The sequence below is a fragment of the Lacerta agilis genome, chromosome 4 (assembly GCF_009819535.1).
Source record: "Lacerta agilis isolate rLacAgi1 chromosome 4, rLacAgi1.pri, whole genome shotgun sequence".
Lineage (NCBI taxonomy): Eukaryota > Metazoa > Chordata > Lepidosauria > Squamata > Lacertidae > Lacerta > Lacerta agilis.
In genome coordinates this window covers 50,788,164-50,813,507 of record NC_046315.1, presented here as the reverse complement: position 1 = coordinate 50,813,507, position 25,344 = coordinate 50,788,164, and the positions used below count along the sequence as shown (strand labels likewise).

Genomic DNA, 25,344 nt, shown 5'->3' with positions numbered 1-25,344 from the left:
ATATTTTATTCCGTACTACTATGATGCCAATCCCAACCAGGGATTCCACATCTACAATTGCGGATGGGGTGGGATCCAATTCACTTTAATGGGAGCATTTTCGCCTCTGCAAAATGAGAGTGCAAGGGGTCCAGTCCAGATCAAGACCACAACTGGCGAAAAGAGCCCATATAGTAGGGTCCCAATCCGAATTGAGTCCCTGGCCCCTCTATTTTAAGGAACAGTTATATAACTAACATACAGTCTAGTCTGGCTGTAAGAGCCAGTTGTCCTCTTCATGTGTTCAAAAATACATCTGTGGAGACAAAGTGTAGTGGCAGCCTGTATGTGCTGCACTGGGCCCCAACATTCCTTCACATGCCAGGTGTGCTTGTCCTAACCCTACCTTTCCTTCATTAAGCAGGAAGGGCAGGAACGTTCTTCTAACAAAGTTTGGCTAAACATGCTTAGATGCCTCCTTGTGATCAGGAACTCTGACAACACATCCAATGGGAAGGTGTGAGGCTGAGCTGATTAGTGCAGGAATGTTAGAGGTGATGCCAACAGATGGATGCCCATTCAGTGTACAAACTTCATTCCGATACATGTTTATTTAAGTGTGTGAGAAGGGCTCATTTAAAGGCTTATTCTGTGGCAACGTTTGCGGTGAAGAAATACTTACCTGCCAGCATTGCATCTGCAGAATGCTAACCATCTTGAGAGTCCATGTATCCTGCAGCAATTTGTCTCCTGGTGCAATTCGTTTCCAGAATGTTTTGCATATAGGATCACCCACAACCTCACTTGAACTCCTATTAATAACAGAATCTGCGGCCTCCTTAGCCTCTTCCAGCTGCAGTTGCTTGAATAAGTTTTAGGGCACTGTCAGGAACGTGGCCCCCCAGAGCACAGGGGGTGAGTTAGACTCAGAGATTGAACTAGGGACCGACTGCAGATCAGCACCGCCTGCCAGAATTGAGAAAGGGCAGTTCAACCCCCCTTTTTGGAGAAGACTCTATTAGCTCTCAAGGAGAGGAAGAGTTGGAAGGCAGCCAAGGCATTGCTAGGCAATCAGCAAATAAGCAGTGGTCTGAATCTGGGTTGAGTGAGAGTGAGGAGGAGTGGGGAGGTCAGCCTCTCAGTCCCTGATCCAGGTGTTTGGATAAAATCAGAAGGCAATGGAAGGGCAAGAGGGGAATGGCAGGAGTCTGGCATCCTTCCTGTTGTGGGAGGAGCGAAACATAAGACTGACCAACAAACGTAAATGAGAGCAGGCGAGAAGCCAGGCTCTGGATGTGTCTTTTTGTAAATAAACCTACATAAAATCTGCCGGAGAGTCAATTACTTCTTATCGGAGCTTGCTTGTCTGCCAGAGATCATTACAGGCACACTGTATATTTGCACCTGCCTGTTTCCTTGTTATGGTAGGGGCATCCACATGATGTCCACCTCATCTCAAACACCCCCACATCCTTTAAATGTAGAGTTTTTCAACACTGGCAGTTTCATACTTCACAAGGATCAGAAATCTCCACTCAGGGGCCAAACTGAGATTGGCCTGCGGGCTGGAGGTTCCTACCCATGCTATAAAGTTTATAGCCAGAGATAACTGTGTCCCATTGGTTCTCTCCATTCCAGCAGGTCTCAGTTACATCCATTACATTACATCAATGCTATTTACTAAGACCAAGCACTCAAAATTGCCCATGTTGCCTTGGAGGCCTCTCTAGCATTAGCATATAAATAATACCTGTACAGTTTCTCTCTCCAAGTATCTCTGACACTCATGTTTTGACCTGCAATATTTTGTCCTCTCTGAATTGCTATCCCATGCCCTTGCTCTCACAATGCCTATTTCTAATCCTCCCCCTTTTAAATTATCGTGATTTTCTTTTCACCTACATCTTCATCCCAGAGGCGAGTTTATTCCAAACCGGCCCTATTCAGCAACTGTCAGCTTTCCCCCACAATCAGTTTAAAAGTGGCTCTGCAGCCTTTTTTATTTGAAGCATCGACATTCTGGTTCCACCCCAGTTCCAGTGGAGCCTAGCTTGTCCCAAAATATCCCCCAGTGCTGAACAAATCCAAACCCCTCCTCCTGATGCCATCGTTTCAATCATATATTCAGACTACACAGCTACAGTATGCCTGTCTAGCTGGCCCTGCACATGGAAATTTGTTCACTGGTCATGAAATGCATGAAGGCTGAAACATAACTGTAAATTTACCCGCCTTCACAGCCAACAGGTGATTGGAAATCATGTGCACATGAATATAGCCAGCAGGAATGTAGTTGAAGAACATGTGTGAATTTGGTGCAACATTCTTATATTATACCACACTGGTTGTGACCCAGTTAAAGTCTTAATTGGGCTAATGTAAACATTTATACTCCCAACTCTCCTTCAGAAGTAACCTTAACAGGATCGTGGCAACAAAAATTTAATTCAGAAAGCTTAAGGCAAAGCTTACAGGTAGAAAATCAGAAACTGCTTTCCTGGATTTATTGGGAGGAGGCAGCCACCAATTATGATTATTTGAATAAGCCGTTTTGAATGGTGAAGGAGCATGTCTGATGCCTCCAAGGTTTGGTCTAGGTAAAGAGGCTTGGAAATTACCACCTGGTGAAAGAGAGCTGGAAAATATTGACCTAACAAGAAGTCAAATCAACCATGCATTGTTCTCCAGTGACCTATTTCCTCTCCTGAGATTCAAAGTTCTAGTCATTCAGTCCATGAATATATGTTTTCTTTCCCTTGTTTGCTTCCTTCTCTATTCCCAGCATCTCACCAGCCTTCAATGTTCAAGCAGCTTTCCTCACATTACTTTTCTTACATGAGGGCAGTGCTGTGTGTCTGAACTTACTCAGTTTTTGTTGAGTAAGCCACACCAGTGACTATGATAAAACAGAGAGTATGTTCTTAACAAGGACACCTGCAATGGTGCCCTTTAGATATATTCATATGAATTTCAGAACTTCCTTTTTCCTGATCACTGGGTACTCCCAGTTGGCCTGTTGTTATTGAGCTATTATCCCGATATGGTTGTGGGGAGGCTAGATGATGTTGCCTCAAAGCAAGTATTATCCCACGCTTTCCAGTGCCTTTTCCTATCACTTTCCTCACTGTGAAAAGCCCGGTCCTTTTGGGAAGTTGGTTTGTTATGCAAGACCTCCAAATCCACTATACGGTCAGTGTGAAACCTGAATTTGCCAGTATGTGAATGAATCCTGCCCCCAAAACAGAGACAGTCTGGAAGCACCCCAAAACACACCACAGTCAGTGTTGTGATATTATTACAAGCCGAGCTGCGAACGCTGCAGCAGCGAGGCCAGCATGACTGTGTCTGTTTTCATCCTGTGGGAAAGCCACTAGTTCTACCAGCTTTCCCATACACGTGATGTTTTTTACTGTACTGTTGTATTTTACTTTCAGTTCTGGCTCGAGAGATGCTGGACGCTATTATAGACAGCTCTGAAATCATGAGCTGGCAAGCAGAGACATATTCTGCATTTTATCTGCAATAAAGTAGCATTTAGCCTAATTGGCTTGTGTGTGTTGTTCTTCAAGCTGGGGAACAATCACATATTACTAATGTGCCCCTACCTGGGGGTCAGTCTAACAACTTGCCCCCCCGGGACGATTCATAACATCAGCCTCCATCTTCAGGTGTTTACATTGCTGTAAAATTTAAATTTAATTATGCCTGATTCATGCCAGTCTACACTAGAGTCGGCCTTTGTAATATTTTCCCTTCTAAGATTTCACACCAACAGCAGTTGCTTCACAATGAGATATTACTTAAACCCTCCTCCATTTCAGGTTTTGCTTAACTGAATCATACTGGATCTCAGGCACCACATATATTTCAAGCAGTTTAATAAGAATAATAATAAAAATCGTTCAAAATTGTGCTCATTTAAAGCTACGTGCAAAATGCAAACAGTTCCTGGGGGGAGAAAGACATTGTTGGAGAGGTGTGCTGGTGTGCACTTAGTGTCAGGAGGCAAACTTACATACTTAGAAATAAATAATAATGGGACTTACTTCAAAGCAATTACCGGTATGGTTAAGTTTCCTTTTCAGTTAGGCCAAGCTTGCACAACTTGTCAAGCCAACCTGAGCACAACTCACCAGACTTGTATTATGACCTGCCAGGTATCTGAACTCCCAAGCAAGCGACAAAAATAGGAGGTTTATTAAATATTTTGCAGGCCACCACACATGGATTGTGTACAATTTATGCCAGCTTGAATTGGGCTATCAAGGTGGAAACTCCAACCAGGTTGCTTGGAAGCCGTTTTTGTTTATAAGATGACCCAAATTGATGTGAATGTGTCTATTCCCATCTTTCTATCTACAGTATTAACCTGGAATGGAACCCAGAAGCAGAAAATGAGGTCAGACAACAAGAACAATGCAATTGTTTCTTGCCATTTTAATTGCTAATCCTTTCCTTGGAAGTTGCTGTTTCCATGTCATTGTTCTATTATACTTTTGTGACCCTCACATTACAGTCAAATTTGACTTCGTCCTTTCATTCCTGTGCAAAGAGAATAGCAGCTGAGGTAATTTGAAACAGAATCTATTAGGCAAGCACACACAGGTACACATTAATAGGATTTCTTTTGAGGAACTATTTCCCCACTGTCTATAATTATCACCAACATAACAATCTTGGGCACTATAGAAATAAGACTAATGCTGTGGTTCCCAATGTGGGGCACACGCCCCACAGGGGAGCAATTTGATTTTTAAGGGGGGCAATTCAAGAATGAGTTATTAACAGTTAATGGCCTTTTAGGCTTCCTCCACATGAATAGGAGTTCACTTTTTGAATAATAAGACTTATATGCCCTTGGGAGGGGGATGGCACCAAGATTTTAGAGATGCTTAGGTGGGGCATGGCCAAGAAAAGGTTGGGAACCACTGGACTAATGCCACCATTGCCATACACAGCCCTTTCATTTTAAAAGTGTGTGCTTCTATGCCTTGTTGGTTTTTGTCTCCCTTGAAGGACTTCTTGCAAACCTCTAGTTCACTGGATCTCAAATTTTCAAAATATATATTTAGTCATCCTCCTTATTATTCAAATGGTCTTTGTATATTGAAATACAATTCAGATTCACAATTTTGATCATTCTTTCTTGTCAGTAACACAACTCTGCTGCTATTCATATTATCAACACAAGTGCCATCCATTTTGATTGGTGTTCTGCACCACAAATAGCCTCACTCAACTTTCTTACCAGTCAGTGGTTCAAGCCCTAGCCAGGGATAGCTATGGGCAGGATTATATTCTACAATTATGAAAAGCTGGAGGATTTTTTACATAAACTAAAAACCATTATCTGGACTGCATTTCTATTTGAACAGAAAAGCCCTAGCCTGCAATGTTGTTTGTGTCCCATTTTAAGTCAGGTGGCACTTTCAAACATGGGGGTGCGATTCAGTTGAGTTAACTAGCTTACCTTCACTTCAACCACAGATTCACAAGAATGCCCTTGGGTTAGGTATTTAAAGGGGGGGGGACATTGTCCAGTGCCAGAGAAATAAGACATGCGTTCTGACAGTAAGTATGACAGAGCTAATTCTTATCAATTACTGTTGCTTGATGGGCCTCATTATCACGTACACAAGAACCTAATCATTACTCAGGGACCAGTGATCATATAAATAAAAACTTACAAGAGGTGCTTAAAGCATGGTTGCAATTAGATAAATTGCTCAGCAAGACAATGCTTACTGACTCAGCAGATCTACCGCCTGTGAAAATCCAATCCCATATGCTGAGGGGAAATACATGTTGCTTTTCTTCCATTAACTTTACAATCAGCTTCCCGAGGGAGGCCAAGACATTTCCAAGGAGGGAAGCAGACTACACCTTAACCTTTTGCATCATATCCTGACAATACAGAGGTGAAGAGTACCAGACCCCACCTTCCAAATTAGTGCAATGCAAGAGGTGTGCGCCCAATGCCAATCCCAGGTTGATTGTGGCAGCTCATTAGTCAGAAGACAAAACCTCCAATCTTCGCCATGGATCACAGGGTAAATTCATATCCTGCCCTGTCTCCAAATGGAAAGCAGCTATTTAGCAGTGTTTAAAAAGATGGCTAGAGACGGGATCCTGAGGAGCCTAGTAGTGTATTTGCACCAGAAGCACTGCCAGGTTTGAGAGGACTTCTGATGAGGCGCCTTTGAAGCAGGGTTGAGGATGGGGGCCTTGTTGAGTGGCAGGGCACTCATCCAATTGACACACTTCTTTCTCTTGCTCGCCCACCTGCTGTTGACACTCTTCTCCCACACAGACCCAATGGCCACTGCCATGGGAGGAACATGTAAGTAAAGGAGCAAAGCCGCTTACCACAAACTAGGAAACAAAGCAATGTGCTGATAGCGGCTGAAGCTTTGTAGTCATCCGCCACAACTTTTAACTAGAAATATTACCCCCAAACAATGAGAGCGGCATTGAACTTAGCCAATCAGACACTACCTTTGGGGTTGTGAGGCCACAGAGAGTACTGGGGCAATGAGGGGTAGATCTAAGGTTGCTTGACCTGCTTCCTGCATGCTCCGCCAAAAGCTGGCATCTGATTGGCTCCTCTCGTTGCCTTGGGGGTATGTATATTAAATTGGTGGTGTGCACACTTTGCTTTCTACCATGCTGTGGCTTGCCATCTTACCTACCACTGCCACTCTAGATTCATTGAGGGAGACTTTCAGCCTAGGCCCCAAAGCCCAATCCTAGTGGTGCCACTGGGAAGCACAAATTAACTTTTAAGAATCCGCCTAGCCTAGTATTGCATCCTTTGATTACCTGTGTTCCTTATGACTCTTGAAGATACCAAAGATTGAGAATGTGATCTTATACATGCAAGGCTGTAGCAATGAGCTGTGGTCTATCTTCATACATAGCAGTAAAAAATTGTAGTTTACAAAGTCATCAAGGCAGATTACAAGATATAGGAAACAGCCTTGTACTACTCATAACCCTTGGAACCGAACTCCCACATAAGATGAAAGATTCCTGTGCATCATTAAACTAGGCCATCTCATTTGGAAAATTAACAACATGGCATTTAAAAGGATATCTATAGTATCTATTAACTCGTTAAAGTCTTACACAAAAAGCCAATAAACAGAAGATTCATATCAGTGTTCATTCTGTAGACATCATCTTGCTCTATGGGAATAAACTGAACTGACCTCTAAAGGCAATATGGTTGACAACATAAAAAGGTCAGCAGGATATTTTGAGTTACAATTTTCTTACCATGAGCCACAGAAGAAGTACAGTGTACTAATGAGTCATTTTACCTGGAAAGTCCTGGCTGATGGTGTGATGGCTTGGCTGATGGTAATTTTGAGAAGTTCAGGTCCCTGAAACAACCCATTATCTGCTGTTTCTGAAAATAGCCAAGGGAACATTTAAATAAGCATAGTATAGACTAACTGTAAAGTTGAGGACATTTATTGGGGAAAACTGCAGGTGTTAATGCATTCAGCTTCATATACAAAACAAATTAACATATTTTCAGATAATCATACAAGTTTATTTTACCTGTGGAATTTAGCTCCATCTCTCTCTATGCCAGGAAGAAAAAGGCACTCATATAAAAAAGGCAAAAAGAACCATCTCTTTGTATCAGTAGGTCATTTTCTGGTTTTAAAAAATATCCAAATGAGAGCTGTCTATAGAAATTAGTCCACAAAATTAAGTGACTGTCAACTTTCCCATGAGGCACAGTTGATGCTTTCTGATAGTACAGTCCAAATCATAGAAATGTCATAATTAATTTAGAGCATCAGATTATTGTGAAAATAAAGCATATGCAAGTGAGTCTGCACAATTTGTGACCCACTGGGCAAACAGCCTATCAGCCATGCATACAAACTCATGAGCAACCTGTTAAACTGGCCTGTGTAGTCCTTACAAAATTTAGGATGGGGAGAATCAGGCACCAGAATGGCCACAATAGGCTACTTGCCATGCAGACTTCATTCATCTGTTGATGAGCCACAAGACCTATAGACCTAATGTAAGGCTTTCTGGGAATGGAGAGGGGAAATTTTCCACTCTGGAATTTTCTCAGTTTCTCCCAACAGATCCAAGGTACTTCTATCATGTGTTTCCTCAGTCTCCAAATGTAGATCAACATGCAGCTAGATGAACATGCAAACAGTTCTGAGAACTGCGTAGAAGCGAAGTATTATGAAATAAATAGATAAGATATAGAGATGGATACCTTATTTGTACCTTATCCTAGTGTGTTATGGAGACCTTAATAAGCCAGCAGTTCCTGACTCTTCGTGGAACTACACTGAGGCAGAAAATGTATGTAGCAATGGTTTAACATGGAGAAACAGCAACCTTTCATGGAGGGGGCTGGGCTACAAATAGCACCTTCAGAGAGCACAGCTCCGAGGGCATATTTTTTGTGGAGAAATGGTACAAAGGGAGTAGGGAAGAGGTAAAAGGTAAAAAGGTAAAGGACCCCTGGACAGTTAAGTCCAGTCAAAGGCAACTATGGAGTTGCAGCGCTCATCTCGCTTTCAGTCCGAGGCAGCAGACGTTTGTCCACAGACAGCTTTCCGGGTCATATGGCCAGCATGACTAAACTGCTTCTGGCACAACGGGACACCATGACGGAAACCAGAGTGCACGGAAACGGCGTTTACCTTCCCGACGCAGCAGTACCTTATTAATCTACTTGCACTGGCATGCTTTTGAACTGCTAGGTTGCCAGGAGCTGGGACAGAGCAATGGGAGCTCACTCCGTCGCAGGGATTCAAACCGCTGATCATAGATCGGCAAGCCCAAGAAGCTCAGAGGTTTAGACCACAGCATCACCCACATCCCTCTCATGCACTCCAGGATCACTGATCACAACTGACACACACACATATGCATACACACAGCTGCTTTTTCTAAGCATATCAGTTAAAAGCTCTTTTAATATGACTTGCAGTTTGGTCCTTTGTAAACAAAGAAAGCTTTGTAGCTCAGGGAGCAGAAATCTGTTCAGGTTCCTTGGAAAATAGGTCTAGTTTCAATAAATGTTGTAAACTGTGCTGTGAGTTAGTAATGAAATGGGTGTATAAACAAAGTTGTGTAATGTGCACTGATATGACACTTGAGGGATGTGGAAATTAAATCCATGCCCAGTGTGAGAAGCAGGAAAAGCTAGTAACAGGAAGCAGCATCATGGAGTTACTTAATCTTAAAGTGCCGGTAGTATAACAATGCCCCTTTCTTCCTTTCCGGTGACTCTTTTGCCCGGAGGTAAAAGTAAGAATCATGAAAGTACTGGTTTACATGAGGGAGATAGAAACATCTACCGCAGAAAGCTATGGCTCAATCATCTAATATTTTCCTTGTGATGAATTCCCATGTTAAGCAATAAACTACAACTACAGTTCTCCATTGGGCTGAAACATTTCCCATATGTGGGAAATGAAGTTGGATATTACGCCACCGATGAACCGATTATGCCTGATACCTGTAAGGCAAGACCAAATAATTCAGTTTTATTATGGCTTCTGGTTTTGTAGCCCTAAAAACCAACAACACTCTTACGACATTTTGGGGGGAAATTGTTTAAAATCTTGACAATGATTCCACCTCACAGATATTCGCTGGACCTTCTTATGAGTAAGTGTGTTTGGGATTTTGACTTCCCTCACGTGGGCTACTTCCTTGAACATTTGCTTGTCAATGTCATAAGGAAAAAGAGGTCACTCCTCTCTTCTTATATTCTCTACTCAGAGCCATCCTAAGACTTGCATTAAATTTACCTCAGGGATGACAATGCTTCACATCTGCTAGATAGGCATGACATGTAAGTACATTAATCAAATCTATATACTACAGTACTTTATATGCCTTGTTTTAGGTAGACTTTGCATTTGCCTCAGCTTTTAAAGATAATCATGAAGGTAGAAGGGAAAGAAATGACTTTTATTCATTATCTTTTTCTTTCCCCCTCTCAGAGATCTTAAATTTGATGAAATTATAGGGGACAGTTATATATGCATTTCTATGCACTTACTCACTTTCTCATATTTCTGGTTTATCAAAGTTAAATTCCTGACAGGTATTGGCTCTCTGATGGAATTTGTGACAAAACATAACAAATGAGAGGAGGTAAAACTGTTGTCTCACTGAAACAAATTGAGTTACATGTGATGTTTCCTTCACAGAAAAGACTTGAGATGCACTAAGCACATTGCAGGTTCTCACACAACATGCAGCACTGTGATTTTATGCTTCTTTTTAATGCAAGTGTCTTCAAACAAAATGCTCTTCTTGGTATGAAAACTGCTCAGGTGGATATATGCATGTACCTTGAGGACTTCCAGTAGGGGAATGCATGAACTTCCATTGTAAAACATGTTGTTCTTGAAGCAATAAAAAACAACAGTACATGCACTTTTGGGACTGAAATGCTATGAGTGTGCCAACAGCATGCAGCTCTACCTCTCATTTACATAAACTGAGCCTGGTGAGGTGCTGAAAAGTCTGAACAGGTGTCTGGAACCAGTTGCTGAGGGCAAATTACCTGACATTTAATCCAGACGAACCAAGCCTGCTTTTGGTTGGGCTCTGTAGACCTTGGAGACAGTGTACAATCAGGTCCTATGCTGAGTTTCACTTGCCCTTGAAGAATCAAGTGTCTTGAGGGTGCTCTTGGATTCAGTATTGCCCCTTGCTATTAAGTGGCCAGGAGCACGTTTTACCGGCTTGGCCAACTGTCACCATACCTGGAGATATCTCCCTCCTCCTGCTAGTTAGTTGTGCAGCAATTACTTCCAGTCTGAATTACTACAATGCTCTTCACACATGGTAGGCTTTAAAGACAGCTTGGAAACCATAGTTGGTACAAAATGCAGTTGCAAGAATGTTGTTGGATGGCAGCTAGGTTTTCCATATGGGCTATGTCTGGAACAGCAGCATATAAATACTTGAAATGGGCACTACACTGATTTGATACCATCTGCAATGCTTTTACCTGTTCACTCCAAAGCTCACTATAAAATGCTGGAGTTAATTTTTAAAGTCCTATACAGCAGGCTTCCTCAACCTCGGCCCTCCAGATGTTTTGAGACTACAATTCCCAGCATCCCTGACCACTGGTCCTGCTTACTCCCTAGCAAGGGCATTTAGGATTGCATATTCCAATTTTGTATTAATCACACATTAATGTTTATTAAGTATGAAAGAAAACAGGAGATGAGTAAAATAAACATTGGCAGGCATATGGGGCAGGGAATTTAAAAAAAAAATCTCCATTTTTGTTGGAACCCCAGGATAAGAAAATGCTGGATAAGAAACATCTACCCTATTCCCAGCTCCAAACTGCCAGTTGCTTTTATTCCACACACACACCCCCACACACATTTCTTTTATATTCACTTTTTCCTGTCCTCTTTTTCATGGGTATGTAAAATGAGAGTCGTCATAGTGATCCATAGTTAAAAATAGAAGCCGGCAAATGTGTCCTGTTTTTTGCTCTTCAAAATATGGCAACCCTATGACAGCTTCCTTCCCCAGTGTCCTTCCTCTCTATTCCCAATTGACCGCTAGTATAAACTTATAAAATTCCCCCCACTTTCTAATTTCCATCAAAATTCTCTCTGGCCTTCCCACCCTCCACACCAAGCTCCTGAAGTGATAAGAAAGTTGGACACACGTGAGCACAGTGGTGGCTGATGCCCATTAGGACGGGTAGGGCTGGAGGCAGGGAAATTGACAGGAGGCGGAACCAAAGCCAATAACAGGCAGAGCCAACTGGTTCTAGTTTTATCGCCCTGCTTCCCCCTGCTGAGTTCTACAAGGACAATGCTGAGGCTAAGGAGGAGGATGTTGACAGGCAGAGGAGCCCCTTGACTGGTCATGAGTAAGAAGATCAGCAGGTGGGAGATGGCTAAGGGTAGTCTCAGGTTGGTGGGACAGTGCCCCATTCACTCTAATGGGCCAGCATCCACACACTGTGTGAGAGAGGGGAGGGAGGGAGGGAGAGAGAAAGGGGGGGTCAGGAGGCTCAGCAGGCCCAGCACAGTGGGATTCTCCATTTCTTTCCCTCAGCCCATTCCTCCCTTTTACCTTCCTCCTTCCATTCAATTCTTTTTATTTTAAATTAATTTATTAAATGTGTAAATTGCTTTATCTTGCCCAAGGCAACCCAAAGCAACTTACAAATAAACAAACAAAAACCCACATAGATATCTTATTTATTTATTTATTTATTTATTTATTTTCCTTCCCTCACACATGGCTGGCGTATCCTCTCTTTCCTTCTATTCCCTCAAACTTTATTTTCCTCCCCTGCAGTTTTGCATGCTAGAGCCTCACTCTTGACTTTCTCCCACTCCCTTGCATGCCTGTTTAGGGAAGTTTTTAATGTTTGGTGTTTTATCGTGTTTTTAATATTCTGTTGTGAGCCACTCTTGAGTGGTTGGGGGAACCCCGCCAGATGGGCGGGGTATAAATAAAGTATTATTATTATTATTATTATTATTATGCGCTGCATATGTGGGGAGCTGCTAAGCCATTTGAGTGTGCAGCCCAATAAGCTGCTGTGCAAACAAAGCAGTAAACAATACCAGCGTGGAGTCTTCTAAAGGGAATGCAAGGCTGTGCACACACTGTGCCTTTAAAGCACATTCAAAGCACATTTTCTTCTTTCAAAGAATTCTGGGCATTGTAGTTTGTTAGGGGTTCCTGGCACTGGAAGCTCTGTGAAGATTAACCTACAATGCATTGTATGCTTTAAAGGTGAACACAGCTTAAAAGGAGCTGACAAGCCCAGACTAGGTGCTGGTTCACTAGTAATCAACATGACTGATTCTCTGAAATTACCCCTTGCTCAACATTATTATGCTGGATCTATGTTGGCCTTTTGCTGGTTGTTCTATATAGTGTGAACCACTTTGAGAAGAATTTTTTTAATGTTTAAAAGCAGTGTACATATTTTAAAATAAACAAATAGCTCTCCAGTTTTTATAACAGATTGTATCTCCTCACCATCACCTGCTATAATTTTACTGAGCAAGCTAAAAAAAACACCAAAGAGTGAATTGTAGAAGATGACCCTGTAGCTCAGTGGTAGAGCACATGTCTTGCTTGCAGAAGGTCCCAGGTTCAACCCCCAGCATCTGCTGGGAAAGACTATCAGAAAAACTGGAGAGCCATTGTCCACCAGTCTACTGAGCTAGATGGACCAATGGTCTGGCTTGCTCTAAGGCAGTTGCTGTGTTTCTAAAGAAGGGCTAAAATGCCTCACAACCAAATTCATCCCCTTGCCTCCCACGGTCACAAGCTGTGAAACATTTTGGTGATTTTGAGTTGGAATCCAAAGGACCAAGTTTCCACCTCAGGGGCACCAAGTGTTCCCACATCCCACAGCAGGTGGTGCTACTGTTCCTTGCTATATAGAAGAACTCAAGAGTGAGGGAAGAAAGCATTTCTCCTTGCTCTTTTGCTTATATTGACATAGCTTCAAGATAATGCTTCAGTCAGGACAGAAGAAGGCAAGTTGGAGGGTAGCGGTGGGGAAACAACACTTCTTGCTCAGCTCTAGGTAATTGAAATATAATTATGCCTGTCTGGCTGTAAGCAATTATTTGCAGCTAAAACATGCTCTTACAAGCTCTATGCAGAAAATTCAGCCCCATCTCCCCTCTTTCAACAAGCACAACAGACTTCCTGGGTAGGCTATTGTAATGATGGTGAATTCAGTTTTGTTTTCTCACCAGGGAATCTAGCTTTAGTTAGCACAGAGTCTGTGTAGCCTACCAATCTGTCTTAAATGCTCAGGAATATTGTGAGAAGCATGTGGGATTGGCACCACTCTGGTTATGCTGGTGTAATATTCAAGATCTCCACATGATAAGGCAGCTTGGAGAAGGAATTGTGGCTCCTCCGTCTTAATTGTGCTGAATGGGATTGGGATTGTTCGGCAGAACTAGAATTAAAATGCTGTGGCTGTTTGTTGCACCTTCAGAGCATTCCTGATTTTAACAAACTGTATTCTACTTTTCAGCAAAAGAAAGCATTGAGAGGATTTGCACCACAACACATAATTGATTCCTGACAAAAGATAAGGCAATTATATCTATCCTTACAACAGTTCATCTAAGTCTAGGTAAGTGTTACTAAAATAGTAAGATGTGGATACTATTTTTTACTAAAATACTATCTCATTTGAGACGCTATGCTGTTCAATGTTCTTTTATTTGTTCTGCAACTAAATGCCTGGACCCGGCCTTTTGGCCAACAAACAAATTTGTGCAGTATCTTTGTACATAACATACACAAATCAATGGATTGTGTTAGAAATGCCTTCTGCACGTATTCACTCTGTTCTCTCTTTATCTCTCACTTCCTTACATAATCCTGGCCCCACCCCTTCCCCTTTCTAACCCGAAACCCCACTTATCCTTCCACAGTCCTAACCCCCATTCTACCCTCCTTTCTAACCACCAACTCGGCACTCTCTGATGAACTCGCTCTGTCCTTCCCTCCAAATCTTCCATCTCTCTCTTCTCCAGGTCTATATCTCTCTACCACCTTCCCCGGCAAGTGTACACTGTTGTGGCAAGTCTTCACTACCACTAGTGCAATGCCATGGATGAGTAGAAGATTTATGGCAGGAGCAAGGTCTGGAGTGAGGCAGCTTCTAGTTTTATATTCTCTTGACAGGACAAGGGGTTTATTCTTGCTACAGCTTATTACAGCTACAGGGGAAATGTATACAGTATTGCCCATATTGGGTATGCCCAGCCATAGAGTTGGAAGGGACTCAGAGGATCATCTAGTCCAACCCCCTGCAATGCAGGAGGACTGTGCAGCTGCCCCTTATGGGGATCGAACCTGCAATCTTGGCATTTTCAGCACCACGCTCCAACCAACCAAGCTATCCATGTAGAATATTGCTGTGCCTTTTAATTTGTTTTTAGCTGTTATTATTGTTTTTGAATGTTTTAAAGAGTTGTTTCTAAATTTTTAAACAAGTCATGTTATTTTGTTCTCTCTGTAAACCACTTTGAGAACTTTTTTTTTTTTTACAATCAAGCGGTATATAAATTTTAAGAAATAAGTAAGTAAAATATCTGCCATTCCATGGTAGCTGCTCCTTTAGGGCAAATGAGGTACTGCCCAACCAAACTCTGCCTGCCTCCACTTGCCTCTCTTCATACTTACAGCCAGTCCAGGGCAGCAGCTTCCTCTTCCTTAGAAGGGACAGGGATGGATGCAAAACTAGAATTAGTTCCACCTGAGACTGGCTCTGACTCCTCCTTCTGTCGGATCCTTGCCTGCCACTCCCCATGTGCATGTACCAGCCACCGCTGCTGTTGTTGCAATTCTATGACTGTTACTGTGAAATATCCCTAAAATGGAAATCTCACTCCTTCGACACATGGCTCACAGGGGCCATTTGAATATTAATGGGTGCTGGGATTCCAGGTGGACCAGTCACAAGCCTTGTGGTACAGTAAACAGTGCCATTAAAGCATAATAGTGCAAAAGGAGGCGGAGGAAGGTGAGGTGCCAGGAATAGGAGGCCTGAATCATCCAGGATGTTCCTGTAGCTTCACATGGCCAATGATAGCTCACCTTAGGACTCCACACAAAAAAAGAATTAAAAAAGGTGCATGGAAGGAAATGCCTTGCTGTCCACAGTCAAAAGCCAGCTCCAAAAGGGATTGAGGAGAACAGATGATATAAAGCAGCTGCTACAGACCAGAGGGGAAGGCACTGTATATATGGAATAGGTTAATATGGCTGAATGGAAGAGGAAGAAGCCTAGCTGGAGCTACAGTTTGTCTTGAGTTTGACGGCTCCTGCTGTCATCCAAAGGGAACTCATGGCTGATATTACTGTAAGTCCAATTTAATAATAATAATAATAATAATAATAATAATAATAATAATAATAATGCTAAACCTGTGAGATATACAGTATATATATTTAAATGATAGGTTTCTGTAGTTTGAAAACCTGCATGTTGGTTCTGAGTTATCAGTACATATGGATCCACACTTAGCACAAATGAGGATATGACATAATTAATTTTGATGGTGTTAGATAAAAGGATGAGTAGAGGATTGGGATTATATTTGTATCTGAAAAGCAGGTGGCAAAGAGAAATAAATACCGTATACCTTGGGTTGTTAGGATAATTTCTTTATTAAAAAATAGCAAGAGAAGGTTAAGTGGGTGCTAAGGGACAAAGAAGGAAGCAGCTCATTTAACCACATTTCAATATGGAATACTGGCATTGTAGAAAATAGCGGAATTTCTGCTTATGAATCAAAGATACCGCATCTGATTGATTTTCTGCTTTATTTTCTTTCTGATGTCATGGGGCACAGACAAATAATTATCATAAATCTATTATTGTGTTAGATACTGGACACAAAGGACAGGCAAACTGAAGTAATCTAATGGTTTTCAACTGGCAGCAGCAGTTTGACAAGTGAATGGGATCCATGTTATTTTCATTAGTTGCCATAGAAATAAAGCTAATCACCCATTCCCACCACCCTTCTGAGTAATACCCCTCTCCACTCCCTCACTATATTTAAGGGTCTGGTGACTTCCGTTTCAGTGTATCTGAAGAAGTGTGCATGCACACGAAAGCTCATACCAAGAACAAATTTAGTTGGTCTCTAAGGTGCTACTGGAAGGAATTTTTTATTTTATTTTGTTTTGGCTGTATCTGCAGTTCAGCTCATTAAGGAAGTCTTTGAGAAAGAATGGTCTGTGAATAGTTGCTGCGCTTGTTTGATGCAATCAAGAAGAGTTCTAATGTCAGCCATGAGACTGAATGTTCTTTTTTTTTTTCCTTCTCCTTTTGCAGCCTGAGTTGGATAATAAAATGAATATCGACCCAACTGAAGTAAGGTATGTGATGAAGAAGTTGGTTTATACCTATATCACAGAAAGGAACAAAAGAGGGTGCTGTAACTTCACGAACCCATATGTTCAAGAACAGGAGGAGATTGCTGCTTCTCTATTCATCCTGATTGTTGTTGGGTTTTTTGGCTTCCTCCTGTTTTCTATGATGCTCAGCAATATTGTATACAGGCCGCGGGTAAATTACATGGACTATATGTACCGCGATAACTTTCGGGGGAATGCGAAAAGATCTTCCTGCAAAACCACACTGCCAGCGGCAGTTGCTTCCAAGGTCAAACCTGAGCCCAGCCCTCCTGGGCAGTGCCAAAAGACTGACAGCTGTACAATAGCAACTGAGCTTCCAAGTGCAAAATCGGTGGTGAGGATCGTATGAAAGTGGACCTCATATGCAGCACGATAGCTTATTTTAAACAATTGGTGATTCTGTTCCTCACTGAAGCGTGGGTCTAATTGAGCCTCTACTTATACGAGCTTCTTACTCACAGTGGACCTGTCTATTCCTGAGTGACACAACAGCTTTCCTACTCAGGCCCTGAACCTTCAGATGAGGCACGGGAAATCAAGCTCAGACTTGTACGGCTCCTTTTATATTCCTTTTTGGCATGTCTCTCACAGAAGAAGAAAACCATATCCTTCCTCATACGATTCATCGTGCCATTGTGAAGGCATTTGTTCTTCTAGCTGTGGCCTGTGGGCACCCTTCGTTTTTTGCCCTTGGCATTAAGATCCGTGGATTATTTATTTTTTAATGTATAGTGTGGATAATGTGTAAAAAATTAAAAAATTAAAAAATCTTGCCTTAGCATGAGGTCTCCCGTCTCACAGAACATAGAAATGCCTAGAATCAGATTAAACTAAGACCCAGGTTAATTTGAGAGCAGAACCAAGGGCCTGTCCACACTTCCTCTTGTCCTGGTGATTTCCACCAGGAAAACCCGCTCTTTACTGCTTAATTGGACCAGAAAGCAATTGGGCTTTCCGCAGATTGATATTTGCTTTAGTTCAGCAGTAAAGAGCTGGTTTTCCTGGGGAAAGTGGAAGGGTAAACGGAAAACCGCTCAGAAGCACAGCACAAGTGGAAGTGTGGACAAGCCCTAAACACTACCCAGAACACAGACTAGTCTCCTGTTCCCAGTTCCTATTATTGACTGCTGGGGGCAAGGCAGAGGAGGGAATTAACATCTGTGATATGAAGTCAGGAGGTGAGTAAAGTAGTACTTGATCAGGGGTGACCAAACTTTTCAGGCCTATGGGCACATTTGGATTTTTGAGCAGGTGCTGTGAGCTCTGCCACTCTGCTCACTTCTGTCACCCTTTCTCTGGATGAAACCCCTTACCCCACAAGAGACAAAAAGAGTGCAAGTGTGCATGCAACCCTTTGTTTTTCCAAGGGATCAGGTAAAAGTATGAGCTTGTAGAATTAATCTGGGCCTTGGAAAAAAACATGGAGCTGAAAAGGGAAGTGGGAAAGAGCCTCACACTTCCAGCTTTGTTGAAAAGCCTTTATATTAATTTCGATATGACCACCATCTCCTTCATATTATTTCATTCAAGAGCACAGCCTTTTGAGGCTGTTTTCTAGTAGTCAAAGGCAGGCTACACATAAAATATCTACTTTGACCAACACGCTATGGTATGTAGTTGTGGGTTATACTTATTTGTGGGAGTCGCGTGGGATCTAAGAGCATACCATCCACCTCGTTGTTTTGAAGAGGGCCAAGTGTACATCCAGTTTACCTAATCCCTGAAATACGTATGTCTTGCCACCACTCCCAGCGTCTACCTTTTACAGTCTGCACAACTAGGGTATTTGGAGTACAATGGTGGGGATAATTCGGCGGCAGAGCATCTGCTTTGCATACAGAAGGACCCTAGTTAATTTCCTAGCATCTCCAGGTAGGGCCAGAACTCAGTGCGACTTACTATTGAGTAGACATGTACACTCCGATCTGCCTTAAAACGCTGTGATGATTTATACTTACTCAAAAGCATTGTATTTAAGTAGGTGTGGGAACTAAGTTCCTTATCTAAAATAGAGATCTCTGGAGCAATCAAATGCCTAGAAGACAAATTACTAAATCAATTCCTCCTCCTTTGGAACATAGTGTTTTTATGCCAGCCCAATCTCTGAGCAGCACAGGTTCCAGGGGCTTATCCAAGGGTTCAAGTTTCCTTTTGGCACATCGGAGACTGTGGTACAGGGGTTAGCAAACTTTTTCAGCAGGGGGCCAGTCCACTGTCCCTCAGACCTTGTGGGGAGCCAGACTATATTTGGGGGGGGGGAGGAATGATGCAAGAGCACCACGAGCCCCAGTGGCTGCTTACCTGTGTCTTGTGAATGGCAGGGGTTGGCAGCAGCAGTGGAGGTATGATGAGCGGCGCGCAAAAGGGCTGCTTAAAATGATGGCCGCTTGAGCGCTGCTGCTGCTGGCACCAACAAAGCCCAGACCCCTTCCTCCTCTAGGCAGGGCAGGGAGAGGCCAGAAGGAGGGAGGAGGAGGCACCGCTGTGTGAGGGAGAGGGAAAGAATGGGCATGCTGGCGATCCACGCGGCAATTCCCAGACCACCTGTGGGCCGGATCCAGAAGGCAATTGGGCCTGATCTGGCCCGCGGGACTTAGTTTGCCAACCCATGCTGTGGTATATTTAGGATACTGTATATGGTTTATATATACACTCTGAGCCTACGATGGAGGGCTACACAGCATCAACAGCCAAAAAGGGTCTTGTGTGTTCCCACTTTACTTCTACGTCACGTTACTCCTAACTCTAACTCTCTAACCTATGCTCTGGCTTTATCCATTGAGGGAGAGAGGCTCTACCCAGTAATCACCTCACACCATGCTCTTTGATCCTTTATTGTCTTAATGGCCCATCACTCAGGCTATCAGTTCAGGGAAAACTAGTCTGTCTTAATTATCTTTTAAATCTTCCAGGGATTAGAAGTATGAGGCGCACAATTTAGCACCCCAAGCCTTAATTAAATTGTAACACTTGTTGGGTCCAGAGATTATAGTGATCTGGCACCCACAAACTCATAACCCATGTATCTCCCAGTTTCCACCTCTTCAATACTCTCTTAGTCCATATCCTTTGCAAAACAAACAAACAAACAAACAAAACATTGCAAGTCCTTTCTGCCAACCAAGAATCTTCATTGGCCTTATTAATCAGGACCTATGGATACATTAACGAGATCGCTAAATGTCACAGGCAGCATTGTCAGTGACAATAGCCATTTACACACATTCGGTGTGTGTGCGATGTGTGAGTAGGCTGACTGCGGAGAGGGGAGCAGGGCTGTGCCCTCTGCCTCACCTTTAACCTTTGCCCACTGATTGGCTCTTTGTACAGGCAACTGGCAGCAGGTGGCATCTGTACAGAGAACGCCTAAACACATACAACCCATGCACATTTTTAATATGTGCAAAGGTCTGTTTGTGATCCAATTAGTGTCTCCACATATACCAGTCTTAATGAGGCCATGGGAAGCAAATTTCAGCACCTGTGCCACCTGAATCTTACAATCACATCACATTCATAAAATAATCCCATAATGTTGGAATAATATATCCATGTCAATGGACTCAGCTGGGAAGAAAGTTATTAAAGGGGTTGATTCCTCACATTACCTGTTTGAGCTTTAATTGTTCATATTACTCTGATCCCGGTACTTTTCCAATAGGGATCAGTGAACAGCGAATGCACAACTCACACTTAGGCTTGGTTGCCTATAGCAGGCTGCATTTTTTTAATTTCCAAGCTTATGGAATGCTTCATATTTTGATAAACATTTTCTACTGTGGGAAGGTATACAGTCACTTCAGTAATAAGACTCACATAACTTGGCTAGGAATGAGCCAGCCAGCTTGCCAGACAAATGGGGGAGAGGTAAGTAAATCATGAAAGATTCTCAAACTATCTGACATAGCGGGCCAACAGTTGTTTTTCCCAGTGTGCCAGAGACTGGTATCATATTCAGCCCCTGTAGCATCCCACCCACCCTGGGCTGTGGTGGAGTCACCATGGACCAGCAACTGATGGCTCATGTGGACTGGCAGAGGTCCATGGACCACAACTTTGAGTAGCACTGATCTATGCAATTTGTAATGCTTTCGCTACTGTTCATTTCATTGCTGTTGTTTCCAAGGATTCATGTGACATTTTTGTTTTTAGGTCGTTATTCCAATTTATTCCCCTCATTATCCCCCTTTTTCCCCTACTGTAGAAAAACCAGAAGCATTGAGCGAAACTGCCCCAATGTGGATGCTTTTTTATTTTTGCACAAAATTCCTCATTTAGTGGTGTGTGGTTGATTGATGATGTTTTCTGCAAATTCTTCTTAGTGCCTTTACCCCTTGACCATCTTTTTTTGACAAGAGACAATGGCAGATATTGACAGAAACAGCAGTGGCTGGTCAAACCCACAGTGGTTAATTTTGAAAATGAAAGAAGCAGCTCTTTAGTTATGTGATAAACATTGTGTTCACTCTAATAAAAACTATTTATTTATTTTTACAATTGCATGACAATTGTTTTTCTCCATGATTTACCCAGCTAAAACGTGAATGCATAATTCAGGCTGTGGTTTTTTTTTAAAGATGCTAATGAATAACACATGCAATGAAATCCATTGTGAGATCATCATTGTCCTGGACACCATCAGAACTTTGTGTGTACTTCAATTTCACCTGAAGGTACAAGATGTTTCGCATTGTAAACCCGCTTTTAAAGCACATCATCCACCGGACTTCTCTCGATGCTAGTACAAGGAAACAATGCCTGCAATATTTAAAAACCCTAAGAGAGTTGCAACTTACAGGCTACAACACCATCTTTTTAGGAGAAACTGATCTTTCAGAAAGTCTAATAACAGGGGAAAAGGTTCCTCATGAAGATGACCTCAACTGGCCTGTATGGACAGTCGTACATGCCGGCAACTGTCAAGGGTGGGTACCATGGAGATACAGAGTGTTTCTAAGGGATGACTTGCCCCTAGACAAGCCAGAAGATGTCTTTCAGGAACTCTGTGACTTCCTGTCGATAACCTATGGGAAGTGTGCCATTGTGGTCAAAGAAAAAAGGCAGCCGAGAGTGAAAATTGATGAGTCCACTCAGGAGGTGGAAATAAGCGAACCACAGTTTACACCTCTCCCTTTTTTCTCAAGCATCAAGTGCTGTCCTGAAGTTGCCAAGGCCACAGGTCATGAACTTCTCTCAGTGCCTTTCCCCTACAACCACCTCCACCCTATGGATGCCGCCTGGTCCTCTTTGAAATGGTTTATTATCAATAACAGAAAGGAGTTCTCCCTGACAACTTTGGAGAAGACCTATTCATACCAGTGCATCCTCTTCAGTGATCTGCTTGGGAAAGGAATTGAGAAGATGAGCCCAAACAAGTGGAAGATAGCAGTAAACAAAGTGCGCAGATGGGAAAACTACTACTTGGATAAGTTTACTTAAACCTTTCCCCATCCATATTTTTTTTAAATGATTGAAAATTGGCTAGCTGATTTACTAAATGTGTACATCGATTCTCCTTCTGAGTTATAATTCTAAATCGACGGTAGCAATGGTGAATAAAAGCAAGAGTTTTAAGGCGACTTTAAGCAATATGGTGCTGGGTTTATAAGTGTCATTCAAATAGAGAGATTTCATTCAATCTAGGTATGAGGAGGACATATCTGCAGAAACTCAAGAGAGACAAAAGGTAGTGAATAAGATTAGCTGAACTGCAGAGGGAGGAGACTGTGAAACTGGTCTTCAACCACAGAGCGAGACAAGAATCATACTTCCAACTTGGAGTCCCCCATTCCATCAGCCAAACATGCAGGCAGGCAGAAGTGGCACTAGAAGAATTCCCACTGGCTTTAGCCCAAAGAAATCCCCTAGGTGGGGCACTCCAGGGGTGGTGAGGGGCTGAAACAGCCTAGGATCCACTAGATCCTGAGACAACCCCAATAAAATGATAATAGTAATTTTATTATTTATACCCTGTCCATCTGACTGGGTTTCCCAACCCACTCTGGGCGGCTTACAGAATATATAAAACACAACAAAGCATCAAACATTATTAACTTCCCGATACAGGGTCTGATTGCTACAGCACCTTCAAGGTGGTTTGTTGGTGTTCAGGACCACTCCGTTTACCAATCTCTCAATCTCAGACTGTAAGTATAAAGTTGGGAGACATTGCAGGACTAATCTCCAAGGTGCTGTAATGATTGCTAAGATAATGCACATGAAATACTTTCCAAGATTTTGGGAAACACTTCATAATTTTGTATTTCTAATAACAGAGTCATGCCAAGTAATATCTATGTTCTGCCAGCAGAGCATATTGCACTTGAACAAACTGGTGAAATTGCCGTTCTTCTTGTTGAATTAGCGGTGGTTTCATCTGAAAACCACCTACAGCCAACTGTCACAGTTTCATCCAACGCCAGACACCCGTTTCTCAGGTTCCTTTCTAAAATACTCATCCCCAAATACCTGTAGTTCACATGATTTTGAATGAAAATAGCAATCTAGATGAGACAGAAATGGATTAGAAGAAGGAGCTGTCCAAAAAATTTAATCCAGGAACCATATCAATATTTTGAATGTGCAGCCTGTGTATCATCAGCTAAGAGCTGGATGAGTAAAGATGATATCCCATTCAATGGCCAGCTCCTTCGGGGAGACCATCAAGTTTATGGCATATATTGGGGACTTAAGAGATTGGATTACTGAAATGCACTTGGAGTTTCCCTTGTTCTTGATGTCGAAGCTCTGAGTGTGTGGTTTATAACAGTCAAGCAGTATATAAATTGTATGAAACAAATAAATACATACCAGAAATAGTAGGCATGTTCACTAATGCTAGTTATGTGTGTGTGAATGCATGTGTGTTTATTTTGCACCCCTCAAAATAAAAATAAAAATCTGTGGTTGGTCATGGCTGCAGCACAGCTGACTGGCTACAATGCTGCGGATATAGACTCTATCACATACTTCTTAATCCAAGGAGAAAAGCAATACAAACATAGTGATGTAGACATTGCTCCCATCTTTATTTGCATTTCTGATGGGCTTCGGCAGGCCTTAGATGGTTGGACTAGAAAAAAATAGGTATTTGGAATTCTCTGGTGGGGCAGGATCAGATAGGCAGATAGACTGGAAGGGGCACTAGTGGCCCACAGGTCTTTTGCAATCAGGGCTAACTTAGAAGTACGCCTGACTGAGCTCAATGAAGTTTGCTACCAAGCTTTTATAGGGCTGCATGTGTATACTGCATATTGTAATCATACTTGTCTATGTTTAGCATGAATCATCCTATCCAGTCTTGCCAGTTATAGCAGTTCACCATATTTCCACAGGATGGCAGCAAAGATAGATAGATATAGGCCTCACACTATTTATGTACTAAAAATGATATTCCTATGTAGCTTCTGTTGCCATTTCTTGTGGCTTTCTGTTTGTTTGTTTGTTTGTTTTGTTTTTTTAAAAAAGAGTGAGGCCTCTCCAACCTGTTACCCAAACAAAATACATTGGGTAGCAGGGATCCCTTTTCCCACTTAGTGACAGGGAGACAGTGCCTTCTGGCCAGTTGAAGACAGGCACAGCAGTGGCAGCGCTGGTAAAACACAGATTATTCCCTATCAGTTGCTCACACTTCTCACAGTTTTTACACCTTGCCTGCAGTTTTACTCAGCAGAATTATAAACAGGCTCATCAAAGTTTTCCCATTTTCATGAAGGCAACTTTTTGCTACAGCATGGAACTTTCTCTAGACTTTGACACTGGGTTGTAACAAACCTGGCTCTGAACAATGATGATGATGATGATGATGATGATGATAATAATAATAATAATAATAATAATAATAAACAACCAGTGGGTTTCTTACTAAAAAAAATGGAATAAAACTCATTCCTAATACATCCTAGTTAAATCCACTATCTAGTACAGACATCAATTTAACTGTAATTACTCAAGCAACCTAAAAAAAATACTCTTCTAGCAAACCTTACAATTTATAAAGAGAACTTGAAGAACTGCTCAAAGTTAAACACTTTAAAGTGCCACAGATGGCAACAGCAGTTCCGTAAATGCTTAACTCTCATGCAGAAATCAGGCATACAACACACGCTTGTGCATGTTTACTCAAAAGTAAGTTTTACTGTGTCCAATGGGGCTTATTCCAAGCATGAGTTCACAGGACTGCAGCCTTACAGACCTACTCAGAAACCCAATAATTTAAATGGACTTTAAGGTTTTGCGCAGTGCAAAAGAAAGTTGTTAAAAGTAGATAGGTGACAGCTGGATTTTCATACTTAAGTTTTCAAACCTGAGTTTGAAACACAATGTTGTGGGTGAGGGAAATGGTGCCTTTTAAACCAAATGTAAAATTTTACTTTCCTGATTATTCTACTCCAAACAAAATTCCGATCCCAGCTAAAT

At 42.2% G+C, this 25,344-nt stretch overlaps 1 protein-coding gene across 1 annotated transcript; it reads left to right on the top strand.

The window, feature by feature from the left end:
- The first annotated feature begins 21,498 nt into the window (after positions 1 to 21,498).
- FAM243A (family with sequence similarity 243 member A) lies at positions 21,499 to 22,511 on the top strand. Its single transcript, XM_033146980.1, has one exon. The coding sequence runs from the start codon at positions 21,607 to 21,609 to the stop codon at positions 22,363 to 22,365; it is 759 nt and encodes a 252-aa protein (XP_033002871.1). The 5' UTR covers positions 21,499 to 21,606; the 3' UTR covers positions 22,366 to 22,511.
- The last annotated feature ends 2,833 nt before the right edge of the window (positions 22,512 to 25,344 follow it).